At 46.0% G+C, this 23,980-nt stretch overlaps 1 protein-coding gene across 3 annotated transcripts in view; it reads right to left on the minus strand.

Moving 5' to 3' along the window:
- Nucleotides 1-22: 22 nt before the first annotated feature.
- The window catches only part of LOC115073740 (mitochondrial glutamate carrier 1-like), a 34,811-nt gene continuing 10,853 nt past the window's right edge, over nucleotides 23-23,980 (minus strand). For all 3 annotated transcript variants that reach the window (XM_029572438.1, XM_029572439.1, XM_029572440.1), the window contains 8 exons: nucleotides 17,977-18,102; nucleotides 17,507-17,562; nucleotides 11,798-11,888; nucleotides 11,120-11,238; nucleotides 8,108-8,312; nucleotides 7,857-8,011; nucleotides 3,780-3,855; nucleotides 23-3,365 (listed from right to left, as the gene is read on the minus strand). In XM_029572438.1, coding sequence (XP_029428298.1) covers nucleotides 3,206-3,365; nucleotides 3,780-3,855; nucleotides 7,857-8,011; nucleotides 8,108-8,312; nucleotides 11,120-11,238; nucleotides 11,798-11,888; nucleotides 17,507-17,562; nucleotides 17,977-18,102 — 988 coding nt within the window. In that variant the 3' untranslated portion in view covers nucleotides 23-3,205. The remainder of the gene's footprint in view (nucleotides 3,366-3,779; nucleotides 3,856-7,856; nucleotides 8,012-8,107; nucleotides 8,313-11,119; nucleotides 11,239-11,797; nucleotides 11,889-17,506; nucleotides 17,563-17,976; nucleotides 18,103-23,980) is intronic.

Consider the following 23,980-nt stretch of genomic DNA (forward strand, 5'->3'; position numbering starts at 1 on the left):
CAATAAAGCAATACCATCCATACTTTGTTGAACTCAGGTTTATTGATTGATTTTGCAGATGGGATCCCTTACATAGTACTGCAACATGTCATGTGAATATTAAATCCCAAGTTTCCAAATCACACTTTACCAAGGATAACACTGCAGGTGCATTTGCCAGAAAGCGAGTTTGCTTACCATAAACTGTTTGCTGTAGATAGTAAGATGAATTAACCATTGTATGTAGGCTACATCATTCAGTGGCATAGAACGAATTTGTCTCTCAAAGGTTGTAGAGTTTTAGACTCTACCGAGCAGATGCGGGAGTTTGTGCACGGGCGTTGCCACAGTATCAGAACTGAATTTAGCTATGTAGTCAACACTCCAGCAAGGTGAGTGGGTAAGCAGTGGCAAATTTATCCCGCTGTCTAGGGAAAACCCCATTTATGGTAAGCAAACTTACTTTTTCTGTCCATAAGCAGGCTGAATTTGTCATTACAGATGGGGAGTCCCAAGTTAAGGACTGCAGCAGAGTCTAGACTCCACTGTGGAGAGTAGACTACAGAGAATAGATTATGTAAAACTGCCTGTCCAAAGTTGTTCTTTCCCAAAAGGTTATCTAGTCAGTACTGAAACGCAAATGAGTGGACTGAAGCCCATGTGATGGCTTTGCAGGGAACTTGTTGAAGATGAGCAACAGAAAAAGAAGCCATAGCTTGAACCTGAGGAGGTTTGATTAAGGCTGTAAGTTTCAATCCTACCACAGTGTAGCAGTGATAGATGTAACCAGCTGAATAGACTATGCTTGATCACCACTATTCCCAGACAGTTAGAGTCATACAAGACGAGGAGCTAGTTGGCTTGACGATCAGACTGAGTACGTCACATATAATATGCCAACACCCTTTTGCAGTCTATTGTATGGAGAGCTTTTTCGCCGTCTTGGGCAGAAGGTAGGCAGAACTATAGATTAGTTGATATGGAAAGCTCAAACTAATTTTGGCAAAAACTTCATGGGACAGGATTTTACCACAGGGCTAGCTTTTAAATCCACTCACCACAGCATTCTGACTTGATATTGCTGCATTTGTAAAGAGAATATGGTCTATCATTTTTTTTGTTGTTTTTTTTTTTGAGATTAGTAGCACTTAAAAGTGCTCCTTTGAGGCTGTAAAATCAATGAGGTAAGCAGAAAAATAGGCTGAGAAAAAAAAAGTTAAGGGCAAGAGACAGTGCACATCTGTGCTTCAGCTCAGACAAAATATGAATGAGAAGGCTCACAAGGCAATGCCTTTGTGGAAACTCCCGCACATACTCAGTAGAGCTCAAAGGTCTACAAGCTTGGAGAGAAGTCAGTTCATTGTCAGCAGATTAAATCACACAGATGTGATGGCTAATTAGCCAGCCTAGCACCTGAAAATGTATATTTTAACAACAAAATAATACACATACCTAAATATGTGTTGTCCAAGACTATATCTCTCTCTCTATATATGCACAGACATACACACACTTTTAGAGAATATAGCTCCTGCTTGGAATCTTAATATTAATCCATCATAACCTGCATGAGATTTTTAGAAACTTCTAACTTTACAAAAGGGAGGAGAGAGAAGTGGTTAACCATAGGCATCACAAGCTCTTAGGTTTACATCCCAACTGTCACAGAGTCTCCAACCTACTGCTCTCCACCTACACCCCTCTCAATTTATTTAACTGGGTAAGGAACATATGATTATAGGTAAAACAATAAAAAGGCTTCAGGATGCTGGCGGAAGAGATGACCGAGCCCCATAAACTCTTCCTACTCACAATTCACCTATATTGACAACACATAACCCACACCTTCAAGTGGGATGCCCCCGGTACAGCTGGCTGCAGATCCTCATCCATCATACATGCTGGAATGCTGCTTTCTAAACTGGCTCTCTGCTCAGACTACAGACGCATGATGGTTCTGGTAGGAGCTGTCTAAACAGCTGCTCATTAATGTCTGCATCTGAATGAATCATCCTAAGATCCCAGCACAGTCCCAAGTGCAGTAAACTGAACAGAGTTGCTGGGTCATAGTTAATTTATAGATCCTGAATACTCATATAATAGAGTTCCTGCTTACGTTACAGCCTTCTTCACAATGAAATGAAGAGTTTCAGGTTATAAAATTCCAGTTAAAAAAAACACAAATAGTAAACTTTGTACCCAATTATGATAATCATAACTGATTTTTATAATCATTAGCATTATTTTCTAAACTGAAATCAAGCTAAAAATGAACCCATAAACCATTGGTTTTAAATCTGCATAAACAAAGAAAAAGTGTTTGCTTCTAATGTGAAGTGACAAAGCAAGGCCCATCTCGTGAGATCAGCCTGTTGAGGTGGCATTCACTATGCCCTTGCGTTCAAGATTTAACAGGAACCCTGTTTGATACCCTTCAAATAGTCTGATGCTTAAAAAAAAATCCATTCTGACCAAAACACATTTGACTACAATTACTCTGCAATTTAAAATGAGAAAAGGTTTTATACTGCACTGGAGAGTACTGAATTTATGCAAGAAAAAAAGTTATATTTTTACTGTCATGTGATATGTAAGTGAGGAAGTTCAACTGTACCACCTTGAAAAAAAATCACAGTGACTGCAAACATGTAAAATGAAAATTCAGGTGAAGGCTTTTAAACCACCACGGTGCAGAGAGAAAACAGACCTGGCCCCTGAAGATTTTTACATCATGCTTGTGCCCTTCAAACAACAGACTACAACTTCAGCTCCACCAGAACGACAATGGCACAGCTGCAGTGTAAATTAGTCTGCTGAGAAAATACAAATACGAAATAGAAGGGTATATATAAAAAGTGAAATCTACAAAACCCCTAAACAATATCAGGGACAATGGGCTTCACTGGTGCTAGGCAAAGCTGCTTCTTGCTCCCAGACAAAAGTTGATCCAGCACCATTAGCTGGTCCATCTGCACTGGAGAGTACTGGTACTTCTGGCTGGTCGAAGGACATCCATATTCATGGCACAGAACGGGAGAAGTGCTACTGAGGGTGTCATATATTTGAGTTACAGCCCAGGGTTTAGCTAACCCAAACCCATAATAAAAAAAAAAAAAAAAGTTAAAAAAAATTACAAATTCACCATAAAAAAAAAGTGGATAAATGTAGAGCTGCCTTCAGTTTTTTGGTTCCTACTGACCTCTCCTGCAGTTTCGGAGAATAACCTTTAGGGTGAGAATTTACTATACTGTGCAAACTCCATAATTGACTCTCCTACACCAAAAAAATACACAACTTGGACAATGCCAAAAAGAGGAGCAATAACCAGGGCTCGGCAGCCGGCTCCCTTCAGGAATGCAGATGGACCCTCCTTCAGCCAAATTTTCCTAAGGATTAAAACACAGATAACAATCACATGCATTTTGTTTTCAGATTTGCAAATATACATTATGACATCAAACAAGGCAGCCTACTTCGTACCTTGTGCACAGACCACTTACCTCAGTGCTTCTCCCACCTTCCACCCACTTCCCCACATTCATACTAACACATTTAAGGAAATAATTGGAATCTTTTCAGGGACACTTTCAAAATCTAAATGGAAGTGGCTAAATTACCAAAAATTCCGATGAAAAAAAACAAAAAAAAAAAAAAGCGCATGCAAGTTTTGTTAAATAGCACAAGCTTCTTTTCTTTCACCATCCACACAGAAGCATAATCCATTGCTAAAACAGCCGAAGGCCTGTAACCAGCACTGCTTCTGCTGTCATTGTATCCCCCAGCAGCACAGCCTGCATTACCTGGCGCAGTCTCTTATTCCACGGTAGGCCTCCTCGCTAGCTCCTTTGTTCAAAGACTGAAGGCGTGTCTTTATCACTGCAAAAGATTGGTTTCCAGCTTTAGACATCAGATCACGGGATTTCAGCAGACTCCCACAAGAACAAGCAGTTAAACAATGCTTAAAGAATGATTTTTCTACTACATGAGCCTTTTTTGCCCATTTGTAGATAATTAATGGGAACACAAGCAGCCCCTGGCTTTCTCTACTTCTAAGGTCTGAAGTGCACAGCACTGCGTGGTAGCTTTTATACACTGTACAGCTTCATACTGTAAACCGAAGACTGATTCAGCCAAGACAATGATCTCAAATTCACACAAAGGGTAGGTATGTGGAGATGTTTCAAATTGCTTGATAATTTTTAATATACATTTAAATTAGGAAATTGATTATAAAATCATCTCTCGTACAGCCCAAAAGCTGAGAAGCTGGAAACCCTGCCTGTTGTCAAAGCATCTGTAGGCCCGATATTACATTACTGTGAAATCTGAAAGTTATTTATAAAAACACATCCTGATAGAAGAAACATTATTTGTCCAGATTCTACAAGCTATTAATTGGTGCTGGCAGAGCAATTCAGCAGTAAATATGAGAACAGCGGGTGGAAACAAAGGTTGAATCTCAGCAAAAGGGAAATTTCCTGTGCTTATTCTTGCAGGTTTAGTCTCTCTAATTGGTGTGACTGTGCTCTGATGCAGACTCACTAGCTGCCTTTATATCCAGTATCTCAGATGTTGGAAAGTCAATGATGGAGCAGACTGGAAGTTCGGGTACTGATTAAAAGCCTGAGCATGTTATGCAACAGACTGATCAGTGCACAGTGCCAACCTTTCCTTCTAGTTGCTTCTCTTATATATTCTTAGGAGACCCCTTCCCCAATTAATCTCACCCTCTACCCACCTTTTTAATTCTTCCCTATCATGGCCTCACTGTTTGAAATGCAAAGCCTCTTTTTTTGGTTTTTTCTCTGGTTTGACTAGACTGCAAGCTCCAAGAAGTCTAATGTCTCTGCAGTGCGGCATACATCCAACATGTACTTGGTCTCTCCTGGGGACATGGAGGCGAACAGGGTGGAACACGCTAGAAGTGCAACCTGTAGCCCTGGCACATGATGGAAAGGACCCAGAGGTCCGATGTTATGGAGGTCCATCAGTCCGCAAATAGCTGGGGGGGGGTGTCAGTGTCCTGCGGTGAGGGCTGGCTCATGCTCCCTGGCCGCCAATCAAAACCCCATGGAGGGATTTCTGCAGTGGAATTATGGTTGCTCGGGCCTCGCCCTGGGAGGAGGTCGTTGAGGCCTGGCCCTCGGAACTGGCAGGTAGTATTTACGTGGGTGGTAGAAGGGCCTCTTCGGATATTGCCGAGGGGGCTTCCTGGGTGTTAGAGATACCAGCTGACAATTGCTGAAGGGTCTCGATAGTCCTTCAGTTGGGCCACCGCCTCCTTGATTCTGTCTCCAAAGAGATTTTCCCCCATGCATGGCAAGTCAGCCAGGCGGTCCTGGATTTCAGGGTATATATCTGAGGTGCTTAGCCACGCCATCTGCTGGACCCTGATGCCCGCTGTGGCGGTTCTCATGGCTGTCTCGAAGACATCAGCAGAGCTAGCTTCATGCTTATCGCACCTGAACAATTTTTGGAAGTCCTCCTGGAATTGCTGTGGTAGGCGTTCACTAAATTCAAGGGCCTGTTTCTACAGGTTCCTGGAGTATTGCCCCATGTACAATTGGTAGCAAGTAATTCGGGTAGTTAACATTGCGTGCTGAAACACCTGGCATCCAAGAGCATCGAGAGCCCTATGCTCCCACCTGGGGGAGCCAAGGCATGGGTGTGGATCCTCTTCGCCTTCAAGGCTGACTCTACCACCACCGATTGGTGGGGGAGCTGACGGCACTTGAACCCGATGGTAGGCTGGACTACATAAACAGCCTCTGACTTCCGGTTCACCGGTGGCAGTGAGATGGGGTGCTCCCAAAGGCGGGCTACCAGCTCCTTGAAGACGTCATGGACTGGTACCGCCACCACCTCTTTCGGGGCATCCATGAATTGCAGAATCTCGAGCATCTTGTGCCTGGTGTCCTGCTCTGTTAAAAGCTGGAAAGGCACAGATTCTGCAATGGCTTTTACAAAACCTGCGAAGGAGAGATCCTCTGGGGGAGAGGGCTCGGAAGGCAGATCCTCCGATTTGTCAGTGGAGGGCATAGATGCCTCTCTTTCCCAGGGTCATAAGGGGCGGCAATCGAAGACCCAGTAGCAGTCAAGGTCTAAGCCTCAAAGGCACCAAAGAAGGAGCTGGAGGCATCGATGGACCTAGAGGCCGTAGGAGTGCCGATGGGTCCACTGGCGTCAGAGGGACCAGTAGCACCGACAGGACCGATCTCAATGGCCCTGGGGGAGCTGGCGGAGCGCCATGCATCCCAGAGACGCCATTGAACCAGATAGCCCTTCCTCTTCAGACGAGTCGCTCACTGGTATGGGGGCCGGCTGCATCGGTAGAACACCAAGCAGCATATCCAGCCGCTCCAGTAAAGGCGCAAGCACCACTGGAGACTGCTCCTGTGACAGCAGCAGTCCTGGTGAAACTGGAGGCTCAAAGCCCTGCGCCTCTTCAACTCCTCCTCAAAGGCAACAGAGGGCAGAATGGCTTGAGGAGGAGGTGGAGGAAATGGGACAACCCCTGGGGAACTGGAAGGCACAAAGCCTTCCACCAGCATCAGTGGAGGCCGCCTGGAGGCTTCAAAGGAGGCACCGATGCGGATGCTTGCCAGGGGTCTGGCTTAGAGGACGATGACAGATGCTGATATTTCTTCGACCGTTCACAATCACCACTGTCTTTTCCCAGGACAGAGGGAGATGGCAAGGAACCGGACTGGGAACAGGACTGAGAACGGTTGTGGAGATAACCCAGACAGGTTTTAAACTGGAACCTCCTTCCCCCATGGGGTGGAGGTCCCCAAAGCTGATGACGGATCCAGTCTTTTAGAGCCGAACAATTTTTCCATTTTTTTTTTGAGAAGTGCCAGACAGCCCTTCGGGTCATCTGGGCACAGAGGTCACAACCGCAGACATTGTGAGACACCCCCAAGCAGAGGACGCAGACCTCGTGGGGGTCTGTGATGGACATAGTGCAGGGGCACTGGCAAAAACCAGTGGATGGTCAGTGGACACCTGGAGATGAGACAGTCGGCAAGCGATCGCAAATGAATGAAGGACTTACCAGGACATGGAGAGCGGAACAGACAAATACAAGGGACCCTACATGACGCAGCAATAACAGATTTTAGGAAAAAACTGAGAAAAAGAAGCACAAGCTCACGATCGCGAGGCAGCAGCTTCGCAAAAAGGAAGAGACTGAAGAGGGACCTCCTGCATGGATGCGTGGTTAGCGGCATGCTGGGCATGCTTAGTGTGCCAAAGTATCTAGAAACTTTGAAGTGTTGAAAGAAGTGCGAAACGCGGAATATAAAAATCAAAATTTAAAAAAAAAAAAAAATTAAGATTCCAGAGGGGCACCGGAAACTACAAGGGAGGCCAAGGATGTTTCACTCCTCTCAGAAAATGGGCCACATCAGGATGAGCCTGACCCCTAAAACAGGCGAGAGCCACTACTTGTACTTTTAAGGAATTAAGAGCGGAATCTTGACCAAGAAAGGAAGAGCCCCTCCATCCTTACACCAGGCCTGAAACATTCCCCAAACACGCACAAAGGCCAAGGAAGTCGAGAACCTTCTAGCTCTTAACGAGGTGGAAATCATTGCTGCTGAGCAAGCCTTTCAAGGGCCATGCCTTAAGACAAAATGAAGTCAGATCTTCATGGAGAAGATGTCCCTGCTGCAACTTTTCCACTGATTTTTCTCCTGTTTCCTATAAGTCGTGTTTCCACTTTTTTTTTTTTTTTGTTTTAACATTGAAATTCCCAGGGGGAATAAAATAAAAAACGGAAAAAGGATCCTGCTGGTAATGTTCATCTCCACTGCATACACAAAACATCAAATTCCAAATAAACTCCAGACTAAAGTCAACAAATAAAATTGCATTACCATCGCAGGGGTTGACACAAACAGCTGCAGTGGACCCAGCTACACATCCAGCCAAAAAGGAATGATAGAAGGGAGCTTTCTCTTCGGGGGAGTTCTGACCCAGCTTGTTAAGGTTGGCAAATAACGGAAAGTAGATAACGGAAAAGGGGACATCCCTGTCAAAACACAAATACAGATATTTTCAGATACTCATTTCTCAGCTGATTACACAAGTAGTGGTGCCAGAAACTGGAGGAGAACGGAACTCCTACCTCAGTAACGTGGCCCCAAGACCCTTATAAAGGCCTCTAATCCCCTCCATGACCAGCAGCTCTCTTGCAATCTGAGTAGCAGATACTGGTCTTGGACGTGATGCAGGTCCAACATTATATGATCTGCTAAGGGCAGGGACAGTCGCTAGAAGTTTGGTGCCAGGGCTGGAGCAATGTATCCCACTCAGTACCTTCTGCTGGGATGCTGGAAGAGAGCAGAATAATTTTCCAGGTCATTTCTGGTCTATATAAAAGACAGACAGCTATATAGATTTGCATGTGTCAACCTGCAGTAAAGCTAAATGAGCATTTAAATGACATAAATGTAAACAAGAATGCATTAGCTCCAACATTTTCTCACATGGCAAAGAGGAGCAGGCTTTTGTAGTGTTTTATTATTTCAAAACATTGTTTTAGAAAGGCAAACAGTAAGTAGAAAACATTTCAACAAAAAGCTAAAAAACTTCTTAAAAAAAAACCAAAACTGGAATCATAGGTTATGAATTTTATTGGGCCAACATAATACATCCAAAGATGCTGTACATGAACTTCCAAAACCACATGTGTCCCTTTTTCAAATGTCAGAGAGGCAGTACAATTTAGGTTCACTTAAGGCACATGGTAAAATTAGGTTTCTAACCGAAACATGGGGGTAACCTGCACAGCTGGATGGACCATTTGGTCTTTTTCTGTTGTCACTATTATATTCCCTCCTAGTTTTCTTTCCTGGAGTCCTACCAGACCAGTCCACAAGCATCCCCGAGCCACCAGACCAATTTTACTTCTCTGTGAAAGCATTGCCTCAGAGGAATGTTACATCTCTTAATTGGCAAAAAGGGGGAGAGTGACCGGCCCACCGGTAAATCCTCCCCCGTATAGCTCACCGGATCAGGGAAAAAATTCTCCGGGAAATGCCCTGCCTTGCCTGCCTGTGTCCTTTTAACAAGCTGTTTGTTTTTTTGGTTATTATCTACCCTTATGAAATTGATCCAGTCAAAGGATTCTCCCTTTAGTTTTAATCAAACCTGTGAGAGGAACCCTCCCAAATTTAGATAAGATCAGGACCGCAGGTTATGCTAACTCAATCTGCTGGAGTCAGAGAAATACTGAGGGATCGCAGGTGGCACACCAGGTTATATGGGGGGGGGGGGGGGGGGGGGTGCCTTTCAGCTTTTCTCTGACTCCATCTGCTGGAAGGGAGGCATAACCCAGCAGTCTGGACTGATCCTGGTACGTACAGGGAATCCAAAATACCCCTGACAACTGATAAGCAGGTTGTTAACACAAACAAGAAACATACTTTGAAATGTTTGTAAACAAATATTAGAAGTCTAAAAAATAAGAAGAAGGGAGAGTTATCGAGTGTATAGCACCGGATGAAGAGGCAGATATAAGTGGCTTGTCAGAGACCTGGTGGAAGGAGGATAACAAGCTGGTTAAAAGACAGGAAACAGAGAGTAGGATTAAATGGTCTGTTTTCATAGTGGAAAGAAAGAAGGTACACAGTGGAGTGCCTCAGGGATCTGTACTTGGACTGGTGCTTTTCAATATATATATATAAATGATCTGGAAAGGGGTGCGATGAGTGAGGTGATCCAATTTGCGGATGACACAAAATTATTCAGAGTAGTTAAATCACAAGCGGATTGAGATGAATTGCAGGAGGAGCTTGCAAGACTGGAAGATTGGGCATCAAAATGGCAGATAAAATTTAACAAGGAAAAGTGCAAAGTGATGCACATAGGGAAAAATAACCCTTGTTGAAGTTACACGGTTAGGTTCTGTCTTAGGAGTTAGCACCCAAGAAAGAGATCTAGGCGTCATAGTGGATAACACATTGAAATCGTCGGTACAGTGTGCTGCAGCAGTCAAAAAAGCAAACAGAATGTTGGGAATTATTAGGAAGGGAATGGTGAATAAAATGGAAAATGTCATAATGCCTCTGTATCGCTCCATGGTGAGACCACACCTTGAATACTGTGTACAATTCTGGTCGCCGCATCTCTAAAAGGACATAGCTGCACTGGAGAAAGTACACAGAAGGGTGATCAAAATAAGAGGCATGGAATGGCTGCCCTATGAGGAAAGGCTAAAGAAGTTAAGACTGTTCAGTTTGGAGAAGAGGCGACTTGGGGGGGGGGGGGGGAAATTGACAGAAGTCTACAAAATCATGAAGGGACTTTAACAAGTTAATGTCAATCGGTTATTTACTCTCTCAGATAATAGGAGGATCAGGGGGGCACTCCATGAAGTTAGTGTGCAGCTCATTTAAAACAAATCAAAGAAAAATTCTTTCACTCAGTGCATAGTTATGCTCTTGAATTCATTGCCAGAGGATGTGGTTAGAGCAGTTAGTGTAACTGGGTTTAAAAAAAGGTTTGGATAGAGGAAAAAAACCAAGCAAACCATAAACTGATATTAATCACTACGGAATAGTAGCTTGAGATCTATTTAATGTTTGGGTACATACCAGGTACTTGTGACTTGGAAACAGAATGTTGGGCCCTTGCTCTAACCCAGTATGGCATTTCTTCTGCTCTTATGAGGAGGGAAAAGTGGGAACCTGCACCACTGGTTTTCAAATCCCCTCCAGTCTCAGTGCTCAGCAGATAGGAAGGTCATGCCCCGCCCCGCCCCCCCCCCAATTCACTCAATCAGGGAGTGGGGAAGGAAACACCATCATGCCACTCCACTGACAGAACTTCCACCAAGTTCACCAGACTGCAGGTCTGGCTCCTTTACCATCTGCTGGAGACAGGTGCCCCTTTTTTTTTTTTCAAATTACAGTCCCTAATTTGAGGTCTTATAAGGATGGCAATTTTGTTTTAAGATTTCTCTTTTCCTCATAAGTTGTTTCCTTTTCAATGATCATTCAATATTCTGTTTATGTCAGTTGTGACTTATGTTCATAATTTTCACAAATTAAGAGTAAAAAAAAAAAAAACCAAACCAAACCCACACTCTACCCATCTCCTTTTATTATTTTTTATTTGAATCAGCGAATATCCTTACCTAGCCTTCCTGCATCTTGCAGCTGGATTTTCAGCATCTCCATAGGAGTGGTAATAATAACCTGACATGTTCCTGCACCACAGCCTGCTAGCATTTCCTTACAGAGGGTCAAGCGCTTTCTAAAGCAGAAAGAGAAGGCAAATTCATTGGAGAATAATTCCGTTAGTCATCTCAGTCAACATGCAAGGAACAGTCTATTTTATTTATTTATTTATGAAACTCTTAATATACCGACATTCATAGGGCATATCATGCCGGTTTACAAATAACTGAAGCAGGTAGAAAATACAATGAACAGGGGTGGGGGAAAAGGGGAGCAGGCAAGAACAGCAAGAATGGATAGGTCTAGTGAAGTGGCGACTGACACCGGCTCCAAGAATATTTTGACCGCTGCCTGGGCAGTTTGTAGAGGCCTGCCACACTGTTAAGGTTATTTGCAAATGAACCCTGTGAATCACCATATGAAGTTGTGCTTTGGAAAGCGCATCCTGCTTAAAAAAATCAGGATTCCAGTCCTACTGTATAGTGCTGCAACAGCAAACATTTGTATTTCATTAAAAACTACTAGACAGCACATTAATCAATGACCTTGACTATTTCAGGGACCACACAGCGACACTTCAACAGAACTATCCAAGAAGCCATCCAGCAAGCTTTCTGGCACATTAAAAAACATACCCATTCTGTGAGAGGTGTTGACGGAAAAAGTCATTGGCAGCTAGTTTAACTGCCTTCTCTGGTGTTACCAGGGTCAGATTTACAGCAGCACCTACAAATCAATAATATAATTTTAAATTCTGATACCTTTTAATAGTCCCCCTCCCTAGTCAGTCAACTTACTCAAAGCGGCTTGCAGTATTCTAAGACCAGAACTGCATACGTTCTAGCTAGATGTGCAAATTACAACCCATGTGTGAAAAACAAGTGATATATTAGCTGAAGAATCTGAATTTAAGAACCTGAAATGCTGATTCTACAGTGTCCCTGTGCTCAAAGTCAAAAATTACATTTAATTACAAGTGTTTTGTGAACATACGCTTTGAAAAGATTAAAGCATAGTTAATAGCAGAAAAGGCCCAACCCTCTTGTCCTCAAAAAGGGAGCGTAATCAGTAACCCTGCAAGGTTGAACGGATTCTCTTTTATAGAATTACAGAACTTAAATATAGGAGACTTCAGCAATAATATTTTAACTTATGTGCATGAGGCAAAATCTTTAGGGTCTTCTCCGGGCATAGATCTAGAGTCCACACAACCCTTTGGTGTTTACCAAGCTCTATACTTAATGGATAATTGTTTGCGCCCATTTTACTATTACTAAACCGATCCTTCACACGAGAACTCTACATTGTGTGACAACAGCGAATTCACGCTACGAGAGAAAAGAAAAAGCAGAAACTGATTGCTCTAAAAATCCAGGTCAATAGGCCTAACAGATGATCCCTCCAATTAAGTTAAGAAAACACTGTACAAAATTGTATTTTTTTTTTTTGGATAAGACAAGGAAGGAAAGACTAGATGCAGCTATTGATTTAGCCTTGGAATCCTAGCAGCAAAACATTTCTTGAAATGCTAATCACCAGAAACACACATGCTAGTGTTAATAGATTGAATGCATTGAACAAGTGATGGGGGAGCTTGGATTTGTCAATATTTCACCACCAACTATCAAACTTTTAAATGTTAATGTTAAGACAAATATTACAATGGGCAAGTCCCTTTTATGGGAATGTTTCAAGTTTTACTTTCAAGCTTTCTGATAGATCCAACAAACTCTGGCCAATTCAGGAGCTGTCAAGGAAGGAAAGACTCACTTGCTGGCACCAGAGGGAATATAATTTAATTTCTCATGACAACTTACATTAGGGCACCAAATCATGACTAAAAGCTCAAGGATATTTCTTTATTAGATCTGCAAATACTGTCTTTAAATTTGGGAAAAGATGCTTTTTAAAATGGGATTTGAAAAAAAAGGTACATTTCACACATTTGTATAACTCAAAATGTAGCCTAGCTGGCAGGCCAAGCAAAGACTAGAACAGCCGCCAGTACAGTATGTAAAATACAGGGATTCTCTGCGCACATTGCTGAGTTTGTCTGCATTTTAGGAACACAAGGGAAATTTAACAGAAGTGACAGCACTTCCCCTCCATGCATTATTTATAAAAAGATTCCCCCATTCTTGCTCAGCTTTTCAAATCAATGTTTTGCAGAGACTACAATGAGTTCAGAGCAGCAGTAAGGAGACAGAAAATTGGCTGATACAGAAAAAGCCAGGGACCCTTACTGTGAGGCATAGAACTAGGTTGTTTTCACAAATATAAAAATAATGAAATGAAGCCTAGTTACAATGGTAAGTGGCACTGTAAGAACCATTTAAGGATCCATCGTGGCTTGGCCAGATCGGCTAGCCTTCAAAATCCACGGCGACTCACGTCTGCAATATGAAAAAGACAGATGCAACAAACAGCGTTCTCTACAAACAACGGACACTCTTGCATTAAAAAGCATTAGAGAGAAAAACTTCTAGACATTTATATTTTATCTCTATCCAACTTACATTTTGACATTTATAATTTTCCCCAGACAATCACATTTCCCCCTTCCCTCCCTGCTCCCCCAATAGAAACACAACATTTCATGCCATATTTGCAAAAAATGTATTGCGTGTGGTGGTTTGTAGTCAACAAGCCCTTCATGGGCACACTGCATTATTTTAAGAAATCATTTAGATTAATATTTGTACACCATGAAAAGATTTTCGTGTTTGTTTTGGCTACTCATTTCAGTTACAATGCAGTCAACATGCCCGGACCTGATGACCCAGAGGAAGGATCATTAACTGTATGAGTGATACGGGCACACACACACTGTGTGCTTACATTTAAATGCATGGAGGAAAGGTGTTGCAGGGGTGAAGCTGGGCAGGCGTGGACTTATGTGCATACTTGCCTTTTAAAAAAAAAAAACTTACACAGGCAAAATTCTCCTCGGTAAAACTATGTGCACTAACTAGGTAGAAGGTGTAATTGCATACACACAACTTTGCTGGGATAATTTTCAAAGCAAACAAAAGTAAATAAATGCTAATATATAAAAAAAAAAAAAAAAAAAAGCCTTACATGTGTAAATTTGCTTTTGCTCTTGAAAAACTGGTGTAACTTGAGCACATAACAGCCTGCAAATGTGGGCAGCCTGTTATAAGAATTTACCCCCTTAGGAATCAACATACTGAAAGGTTTTCTCCCATTTTGTATCTATCGACAAAATACTTGGTCTATCCAGCCCACAGAGCTGGGAAGTAACTGCAGCACTGAAAGGTTACAACCAGAGACCAGGTCCAAAGTGAAATGGAGGGGGCAATTTGCAAAGTGATTTCCATGGGGAAGAGCATCAGCAGCCAGAAGCCCATGCACTGTTCTACAATGTGCACACATTTAGCTGCACGGGGAGGACGGGGCCCTTGGCGGCACATTTTGGCCAGGAGAGGAAATCGCTCCATGTTGAAATCTTTGCAAAAAAATGATACCTGCATAAAACACAGCTGCAAGCGACATCCATGCATACTTTCCCTTCAAAAATTGGAGAAAAGAGCAAGATAAAAAAAAAAAAAAAAAGGTACACATAGTAATAACAGCAGAAAAAAAGGCCAGCTGGTCCATCCAGCCTGCCCAGCAAGTTTCTAATGATAGGAACTGCCACTCCTTGCAGGTTACCCCCAAGCCTTAGGTTAAGGGTAGCAATATTTACAATCTAAACCAAACCCATAAAAAAATTATTGCTAACAAAGTTTTTACTGGGTGAGCAGCCTTCCTGATAATTCAGACAATGCTGCTTGAATATAGAGGCAGTCCTGTGCTTTATTCCTAATGTCTGTGTATCAGTATCCTGGACCGTAAGAGTCGGGGACCGACATGGGCTGTTGCTTGAGTCCAATTCCCCGTTCAGTCCCCCCTGCCACTGAAGCGGAGCGATGTTGCAGTTGAGTCACAAACATCTAGGCTAATTGGTTAAGGGTAGTAATCCCTGTGGCTCTGTGAACTTTGCACTAAAGCAGGCAATTTCAAAAACTGCCCCCTGTGTGTGTGTAATTTCGGTCTCCTTTCTGAATTCTGATGCAATGATATTCTCCTTTCTATGTGGCCAATTCACTGAGCTTTGTCTTGTAGACACAAAAGGGAAGAAAAGCTTTAGTGACTCATGTCATGACAGGGAAAGATACAAGACTGCAACTCAACCCCAGGTGCAGACACTGCTCCCACAATCACAAGCTGAGAAATGCACGGAAGTAAAAGGAGGGCAAGGAGCCAGACTCCCTGACTGCACCTGTGCCAGGAGCCAGTTAAAGCTGCATTTAAAAAGCAAAACAAATCAAAAGTCAACTGGAACTTCAGCTCAGGCTCCAATTCTATCTCTGTTCTTAGGACCTTGAGCTTTGTGTGCTCACTTTTGTGAAAATGATGGCATATTCACTGATAACTTTCCTGATATGTAACTTTATATTCTATATATGTACATTCCAGTTGTAGATTAAGAGAGGAAAATGTACCCCCAGTAAATATCAGTTCACCTAGGTAAAAGGGCCGTCTGATAATTGCCCACCCTTAGCTGCAGGGTTCTACAACACCAGCACTTTTAGCTGGGATAAGGGAATAGCATGTGTGCATTGCATTTTCAAAAAAAACATAGATGCTATTTTTCACCCCAAAATTTAGCCTGTACATAAAGTGGGTGCGAAATCCACAGGCTGGCTATACCCACAGGCAAATTTTCAGAGGGACACCTAACAGGTCGATTTTTTTAAAAAGGTGCGGGCATAAAAAAAAAAAAAAAAATACGGGGATTATGCATGTGGCCAGGCCTTGCACACGCCGCGCGCATCTTCAAAGGAGCCCGGCCATGCGCGTAACCCCTGTTATGCGCCAAAGTGCCAGGCCCAGCTAAAGGGGTGGTCCAGGGGGAGGGGCGGGGCTGGAAGCACGGCCGGCAGACAAGTTGCTTCCGCTCGAGGAGCAGCAACTTAAGAAAAAAAAAAAAAAACCACCGAAGGTGCGTAACATTTAGCGGGTGGGGAGGAGCGTGGAAGGGAGGTTCGGGTAGGTGGTAGGGAAGGTCCCTCCCAGTCCGCTCCTTAAATCGGAGCGGACTGGGAGGGAACTGGGGAAGGCCGAGAAATGTTGCGGCATGACATTTGCGAAACTATATCCCCCCTTGCACGTGCGGCCCGCCGATTTTATAGCGTGCGCATGTTATAAAATAGGTGCATCCACGTGTGCGCGCCGGGTAGCACGAGCCTATTAAAATCTACCTCTAAGCGTGGCCTTTCCCTTTGAAAACCTGCAGGTGCTACGTATCTGGACTTTGTACTTGCTCAAGCTGTTTTCAAATCATTATTTCTATGCAAATCTCCTACACTGAGCTCTCTGAAACCAGAATGTTTTAAATGCTCTAAAAGGTAGCTACTCCACTCAACAGAGCTTGAACAAAAAGGTCAAATGGGACCATGTTCTTGGCATTTCACCAGCATTATTCCATGGTGAAAGAGCACAGCCATGAAATCTGGAAGCTAAGGTTGCAATCCCAGCCCCAAACACTCACTGTGTGATCCAAAGCAAGCGATGTGGCTTCCCCATTCTCAGGTTTAGGTTCTGTTTACTAAGCATTTTCCCCCCATAAACACAGAATAGGAGAAAAGCCTCAGTAAATCAGGCCCTAAGGGGCAGATTTTATAATGTGCGAGCACTTCCCGGCGTGCACACATGGACATGTCGATTTTAGATCATGCGCACACGCGTGTTATAAAATCCGAGGGCCACGCGTGCGTATGTGTAGGCGGCACGTGCAAGGGGTGGGGGATTATGCAGCCTCCCCGTGGCAACGCATTCGGGCCAACCCCAGTTCCCTCCCAGTCTGCTCCCTACCTTCCCTCTTCCCTTCTCCTCCTCACCCCTAAACCCTACCTTTTTTTTTTTTTATCCGTTTGTTGCAGAACTTATTTCAGCTCCCGAGCTGAAATAAGTTGCGCGTGCCTTGGGACAGCGATCAATGGCGCTGTCCCGGCCTGCCCCGCAACACATCCCCCAGGCCACCCCTTTGAAGAGGCCCGGCAGTTGTGCGCGCACCAACGATCACACACGTGGCCGGGCCTTTTCGAAAATTCGCTTGGCGTGCACAAGGCCCGGCCACGCACGTCAACGCCGGAATTTACAAGAATAAGGTTTTTAAAAATCCGCCTTTAGTGTGCAAGTGCTTTAAGGCCTTCTGACCATGTGACTTACTCCAAGGCTGCAAACAGTCAGTTTTGTACAAAATACTAATTAGGTATCAATATGGAGAGACAGCAGATATTTTAGATATTTATCTAGATAAATAAGGAAACAATTCTTACCTCTGTACATCCCAAAATAACCTTCGGAACGTATTGTCTTCACTAGGCAATCCATTCTAACAACAAAAAAATAAAGTTAAATCTATAGAATAAAAATCTTGGCACAGTTCTTAAAGCTATAAAAATCTGTTGGATTATGCAAATAAAAGGGCTTTCAATGTTTATTTTGTGAACTAATTCAGCCTCTGGTTTTTAAAGCAGAGAGACTGGTTATGTTGAAATACTCTCCAGCATGCATACAGCATTACTACAACCTGCTACCCTCCAGCAAGAGGGCGCTCACTATCTGACAGATTCCATCTTGCAGCCTAGATACTACTCAACAGGTAGCCACAACAAAGCTAAAAATGCATGGAAATTACAATATAAATAAATGTTATCTATTCAGCAACTTGGCAAGAAGTGTTTCTGCATGCCTTATCGGTGAGCAATTTGCCATTCTAAAGGATGTCCTGCTGAAAACCACTTACATGCTTCTGTAAGCCTGTTGTCCATTCCTCTGATTTTGTAATCTGGTTTTAGTTAGATCAATTGGAAACACACAGGTCACCCCAATAATCCCGGCAATTCCACCATTGATGAGCTTAGCAGGCAAACTAGAAAGAACAAAGAACATGAAACTAAAGATATTTCGTTACCCAGACATCAAGTTCACATTTGTTGCTGAAGCCAGCTAAGATCTCACCACTATTCAGAAAATCCTGGGGCAACAGTAAACCATCCATGTAATTCTGAGTTATGCCAAGCAGAAAAACCCCTGAAGTGCCATATCAGTCCATGTTCCTTCCTGGGCTGGGAGTGTATGTTTGTCAGCAGTGAATGCTGGAGACCCAAGTTCCAAACCCACCTCCAAAAATTAAAAAAAAAACAAACCAAAAAAAACCCTTGTGCTCAAACATGAAGAATAAAATTACACATTTGCTCTAAACATTATCCTTCACTGTACAGACACAAATCCCATTTTTAATCTGACATTAGAACTAAACTAGAGGATTACTTTGAATTTTGAAAAGTCAATTATGTCACTAGCCATTCACTGTTCCTATATAAATATTGTAGAGCAAGTTGAAGACCATAAACTCTTAGGAGCAGGGACCATTCATGTGTCTTTTAAATTGAAGTTTTCGTGCTATCTGATCATCTAAAACAATCATATGCAAGGGCTTATCAAAGTCACGGTTTCCAAATCCCAAATCCAGTATAAAAGGGAGCTTCCACAGAAGATGTGCCGCCTTCTTCTTCTTGGATTAGGACATAGAATGGCTCCACATTCAGTCTGAAGTGGCCACAAGCAAATTTTAGGTTGCCAAAACTTTTTAATCCATTTTACAGAATTAACCAGCACGTTCTGGTGGACAAAACTGCCCCAGAATAATCCCAGCTGTGATATATTAATGCACACATGCCATATATCCCGACAGTGCATGCTAAGGCCAGATGAGGCGTCTCACTTTGTATCAAATGCTGCTGCAGCCAGGTGATTTCTAAACTGGAATTAAAGACACCATTTAAAAGTAGAAGCAGGAGTAACCTCTCACTGGTTTGTAGCATTAGATAAAATCCACGAGTAATAAGACATTAAGGAAAATTAGTTTCTTACCTGATAATTTTCGTTCCTGTAGTACCAAGGATCAGTCCAGGACACCTGGGTTGTGACTCCGCACCAGTAGATGGAGACAGACTAAAACTTGTGGGCGGAGCCATATATGCTCCTGTGCCAGTCACAGCCCCTCAGTCATACGTAATGTCAAAGTAGAAAATTCCATAAGGTAACCATAGCTAACCATACAAACTTGCTATTTAAACGGAAAAAAATTCCAACACCCCTACAGGAACCAGACGCCCCAACCGGGAGAGCGACTAAACAAGGGGTCAGCGTACTGAAACACAACAATGAGCGGACTCTTCGTTACTGCAGCGTAGCACTGCGGGCGGGATCCTGGACTGATCCTTGGTACTACAGGAACGAAAATTATCAGGTAAGAAACTAATTTTCCTTTCCCTGTACGTACCAGGATCAGTCCAGGACACCTGGGATGTACCAGAGCTAAACTACCGAGGGTGGGAAGCAGAGAGTCCCGCTCGGAGCACCTACTTTCCAAAACCCCCGGAATCAGTAGCCTGAACCTCCAACCGGTAATGACTAATGAAGGTATGTAACAACCTCCAGGTAGCCGCCCTGCAAATCACTGGAGGCGACAGCTGCGAAGACGCCACCCAAGACGTCGCTGGAGACCGCGTCGAGTGAGCCCTGAGGCCCCCAGGAATCGGTTTTCCCCACACGAGGTATGCTGAACCAATGGTTTCTTCTAGCCAACAGGCAATCGTCGTGTGGGATGCTGCGGTCCCGTTCTTTGGACCCGAAAAGGAAAACAAACAAAAGATCCGCTATCGGAAAGGAATTCGTGACCTCCAGGTAGCATAGAAGGGAACTTCGCACATCAAGCCTCTTTAAGTCCCTTGCTTGAGGAACAGAGGAGCTCCCGGCCGCAAAGCGGACAGCTCAACTGACTGATGCCGATGAAAACCTTAGGTAGAGAGGAAGGGATCGCCCGCAAGGATACCCCCGAGGCAGATCTCTACAGGAAATAGCCTGCAACTCTGAGAAGGGCCGCGCCGAGGCAATCGCCACCAAGGAAAACAGTCTTTAATGCGAAATCCTTGAGTTGTACGCTTCAAGGGTCAAACGGTGCCGTGCACAGGGTGGGAAGAACCCAATAAGGTTCCAGGACGGGCAGGGGAAACGCAACGGAGAACGGAAAGCTTAGCCCCCCCGGAGAAAAACGGGAGACATCAGGCCCCGCCAGCAACCAAGCGCCGCCACTTGGACCCGCAGGAACTGTATGCCAAGCCTTTGGCCAGACCAGCCTGGAGAAAACCAGAAGACCAGATACCGAAACGGCAGTGGGAGCCACACTCCGCTGCACGCACCATTCCTCAATGACTACCCAGACCCGGACGTACGCCAAGGACGTAGACTGCTTCCTGGACCGCCGCGGCATAGCCACCACCGCGTCAGAGAAACCTTTCCTCTGGAGCCGAGTCCACTCAAAACGCCATGCCGCGAGACAGGAGGGATCCGCATCCTGCAACCAGACGGGGCCCTGACGGAGGGGCCCCCGCGACCCCGTGGAGACGCATGGGACGCATGGTAGCCGCCCTCGACAAACTGAAAGAGGCCCGCGAACCACGGACGGCGAGGCCATTCCGGAGCCACCATGATCATGTTGAACGGGTGCAATACTATGCGGCGCAGAATCTTGCCGAACATCGGCCACGGAGGAAAGACGTACAGCAAGATATCCGTCGGCCACCAATGCGTCGACTGCTTCTGCTCCCCTTGCTCAAAACCAATTGAAAAATCACGGAGCCTTCGCAGTGCGGCCTGTGGCCATCCAGTCCATGTGGGGATACCCCACGTCTTGCCGATAAGGCGAAACGCTTCGTCCGCCAGCTCCCATTCCCCGGGGTCCCGACGATGCCGGCTGAGAAAATCCGCCTGGACGTCGCCGACCCCGGCGGTGTGAGAGACTGCGACGTTGTCGAGATTTATTTCCGACCAAACCACCAAGAGCCTCGCCTCCTCTGCTACCTGTGGGCTTCTCGTCCCGCCTAGGCGATGGATGTGGGCTTCTCGTCCCTCCTTGGCGAGTGATATAGGCCACTGTGGTTGCGTTGTCCGACAAAACACGGACTGCCCGTCCCCTCAGCAGAGGTAGGACAGATTGCAGTGCCAGACGGACCGCTCTGGTCTCCTGTCGGTTGATAGCCTCTCGGGCTGGAAACGCTGACCATAGGCCTTGAACTGACTGTCCTAGACAGACTGCTCCCCATCCGGAGAGACTGGCATCCGTGGTCACCACTGTCCAGGTGGGCACGAAGAGTGACACTCCAGAGGTCAGAAGACTGGAATCGAGCCACCAGGACAGGCTGGATCTCGCCCGGCCTACGAGTGGAAGTGGACGGTAGAATTCCCCCGAAACCGGCTTCCAGCGGGATAGTAAGGACGACTGCAATGGCCGTAGATCAGCGAACGCCCAGGGAACCAACGCGAGAGTGGAGGCCATAGGACCCAGGACCATCAGGTAATTGCCGACTCGTGGTAGGCGTAGCGACAGCAAGCGCCGCAATTGAGACTGCAGTCCGCACCTTCGGTCCTGCGATAGGAACACGCAGCACCGTGTCGTCGAAGGTATTCCAAGGTCTGCGTGGGCACCACTTGACTCTTGTTGAAAATGACTACCCAGCCTAGAGACTGCAAGAGTTGTAGGTCCCTGGCCACCGCCAGCCGACACTGATCCTCGGACCTCGCCCGAATCAACCAACCATCCAGGGAAGGATGAACCAGCACCCTCCCGGCGTAGCTGCGCCGCAACCACGACCATCACCATCGTGAACATTCGAGGCGCCGTTGCCAGCCCCAAGCGGGAGAGCCCTGAATTGATAAAGCTGTCCTAGGACGCAGAACCTTAGGGATCGCTGAAACGACAGTTGAATGCCTACGTGAGGGTACGCCTCCGTGAGATCTAGTGAGGCCAGGAACTCTCCTGTACGCACCGAGGCGATCACCGACCAAATAAACTCCATATTGAAGTGAGGCACACGCCGGCCTCTGTTCACCCCTTTTAGATCCAGGATTGGTCTAGAAGAGCCGTCTTTCTTTGGAACAATGAAATAAAAAGGAGTAACGCCCCTCGCCGTGCTGACTGATCGGAACGGGGAAAAAAATGGCTCCCCAAATTTTCCAAGCGCCGGATGGTGTCTAGCACTGGTGCCTTCTGTTCGGGAGCCTTGCACGGCGAGACCAGGAATTTGAGTACTGGGGAACGAACAACTCTAATGCGTAGACGTGCGTTATCACATTGAGGACCCCCTGGCCCGAAGTTATTCTGGCCCATTCCTCGACAAACAAGGGTAACCGCGCCCCTACCTTGGAAACGACGTGCTGGGGCTGAGGTGAGGGATGGGCTGGCCGCGTATCACAGTGAAGAATTGGGCTCCTCCCTGTCTACCTAAGTGTGTACTCCGAAAAGACTGCTGCCATTGAGGGATTCGGGAGGAAGGCGACCTATCAGACGGACCGGTAGACCTTTGAGCACGCGAATTCCTGGGCCCTCGGAAACGGGATCTGGCCGAAAAGGAGGAGCGCGCCCTGAAATTTGTCCTCGGGCAGCCGCTTTGGACGAACCATCTGCAGCTCAGTTGCGTAGCCATAGCAGGCGACGCACCGATACAGCCTCCACCCCGGACTTAGCGGATGTACGCCGCAACCCGTGGAGAGCATCTGCCCCATACGCCATTGCTGCCTCCACCTATCTGCCTGTGATGCCTCTGCCGCCGACAGACCTGGGTTCGACTGAAGAACGTGGGCCCAGCGCAGACTCGCGCGTATAGCGAAGCTGGTACAGATAGCAGTCCGCACCCCAGGACAGACACCTCCAAACTCTTCTTGAGTTGCACTTCCAGCTTCCTATCCTGTATATCCCGGAGAGCCGTGGCTCCTGTAACCGGAATGGTCGACCTCTCTGTCACCGCAGAGACTGCGGAATCCACCTTCGGCAGTCTAAGGAGTTCCAGCGCATCCTCGGGTAGCTGGTAAGACTTGCCCATGGCCTTACTGACCTGCAAGCGTAACTCCGGCGTATCCCATTCACCGAACAGGATATCTGTCGATGAAAAGTGAAAAGGAAATGCTACTGCCGGCCCCGAGAGACCTAAGAGCACCGAATCCATGTTTGCCTCTGGACGGGCCACCACAGGCGGAGCCTCTATTGCCAGTTCCTGAAGAATTGCTGGAATTAGTGGGGACATTGCCTCCCTGCGAAATAGCCGCACCACTTTGGGGTCCTCCCCTTCCACGGCTAGTGTCTCTTTGCCCGCGCTGGGCTGGACGGGACCGTCCGCAGCCGCCTCCTCGGCCCCCTTCAGGGGCTCCTCTGGAGACTCTGAGTGAACTGTAGATGGAGATTCCTTCTCCGACTCCTGAGGTACGCCACGCGGCGGATGCGTCCACCGCGAGGGCTCCCGAGAGCCCTCCACAACATCCATAGTGTTCTTCTTCTTTGGAGCAGACCTGCGGGTGGCCCTCCCCCGCGACGCCCCTCCGGCTGCGCTTACTATGCTCAAAATTGAAAAAAGAAAAGAATCCTGCGCCACAAAATCAGATGACAAGAACCCGAATCTGAAGAAGCCTCCGCGGTAGCCACTGGGGAACGAGGCCCCTCCGTGGGGACCCCCCCCCCCCCCGCCGGACCCCGCTACGGAAAAAGCGCGGGAGGCAGAGCTGAATCCCCTGCTGGGAACCGAGCAACTTCGCGGCTGGGAATTAAAATGGCCGCCGCACTCGTACAGAGCAGGAAAGAAAACAAAAACCTTGGGGCCTATCAGCCGAGCCCCCTCCCTGCGTGGCGGCGATCGCGCGGTTCAGGACCGGACCCCCCGAGGCGATCCGGGCATTCCTTCTCCACCCGTGAG

This window comes from Rhinatrema bivittatum, chromosome 12 (genome assembly GCF_901001135.1).
Source record: "Rhinatrema bivittatum chromosome 12, aRhiBiv1.1, whole genome shotgun sequence".
Lineage (NCBI taxonomy): Eukaryota > Metazoa > Chordata > Amphibia > Gymnophiona > Rhinatrematidae > Rhinatrema > Rhinatrema bivittatum.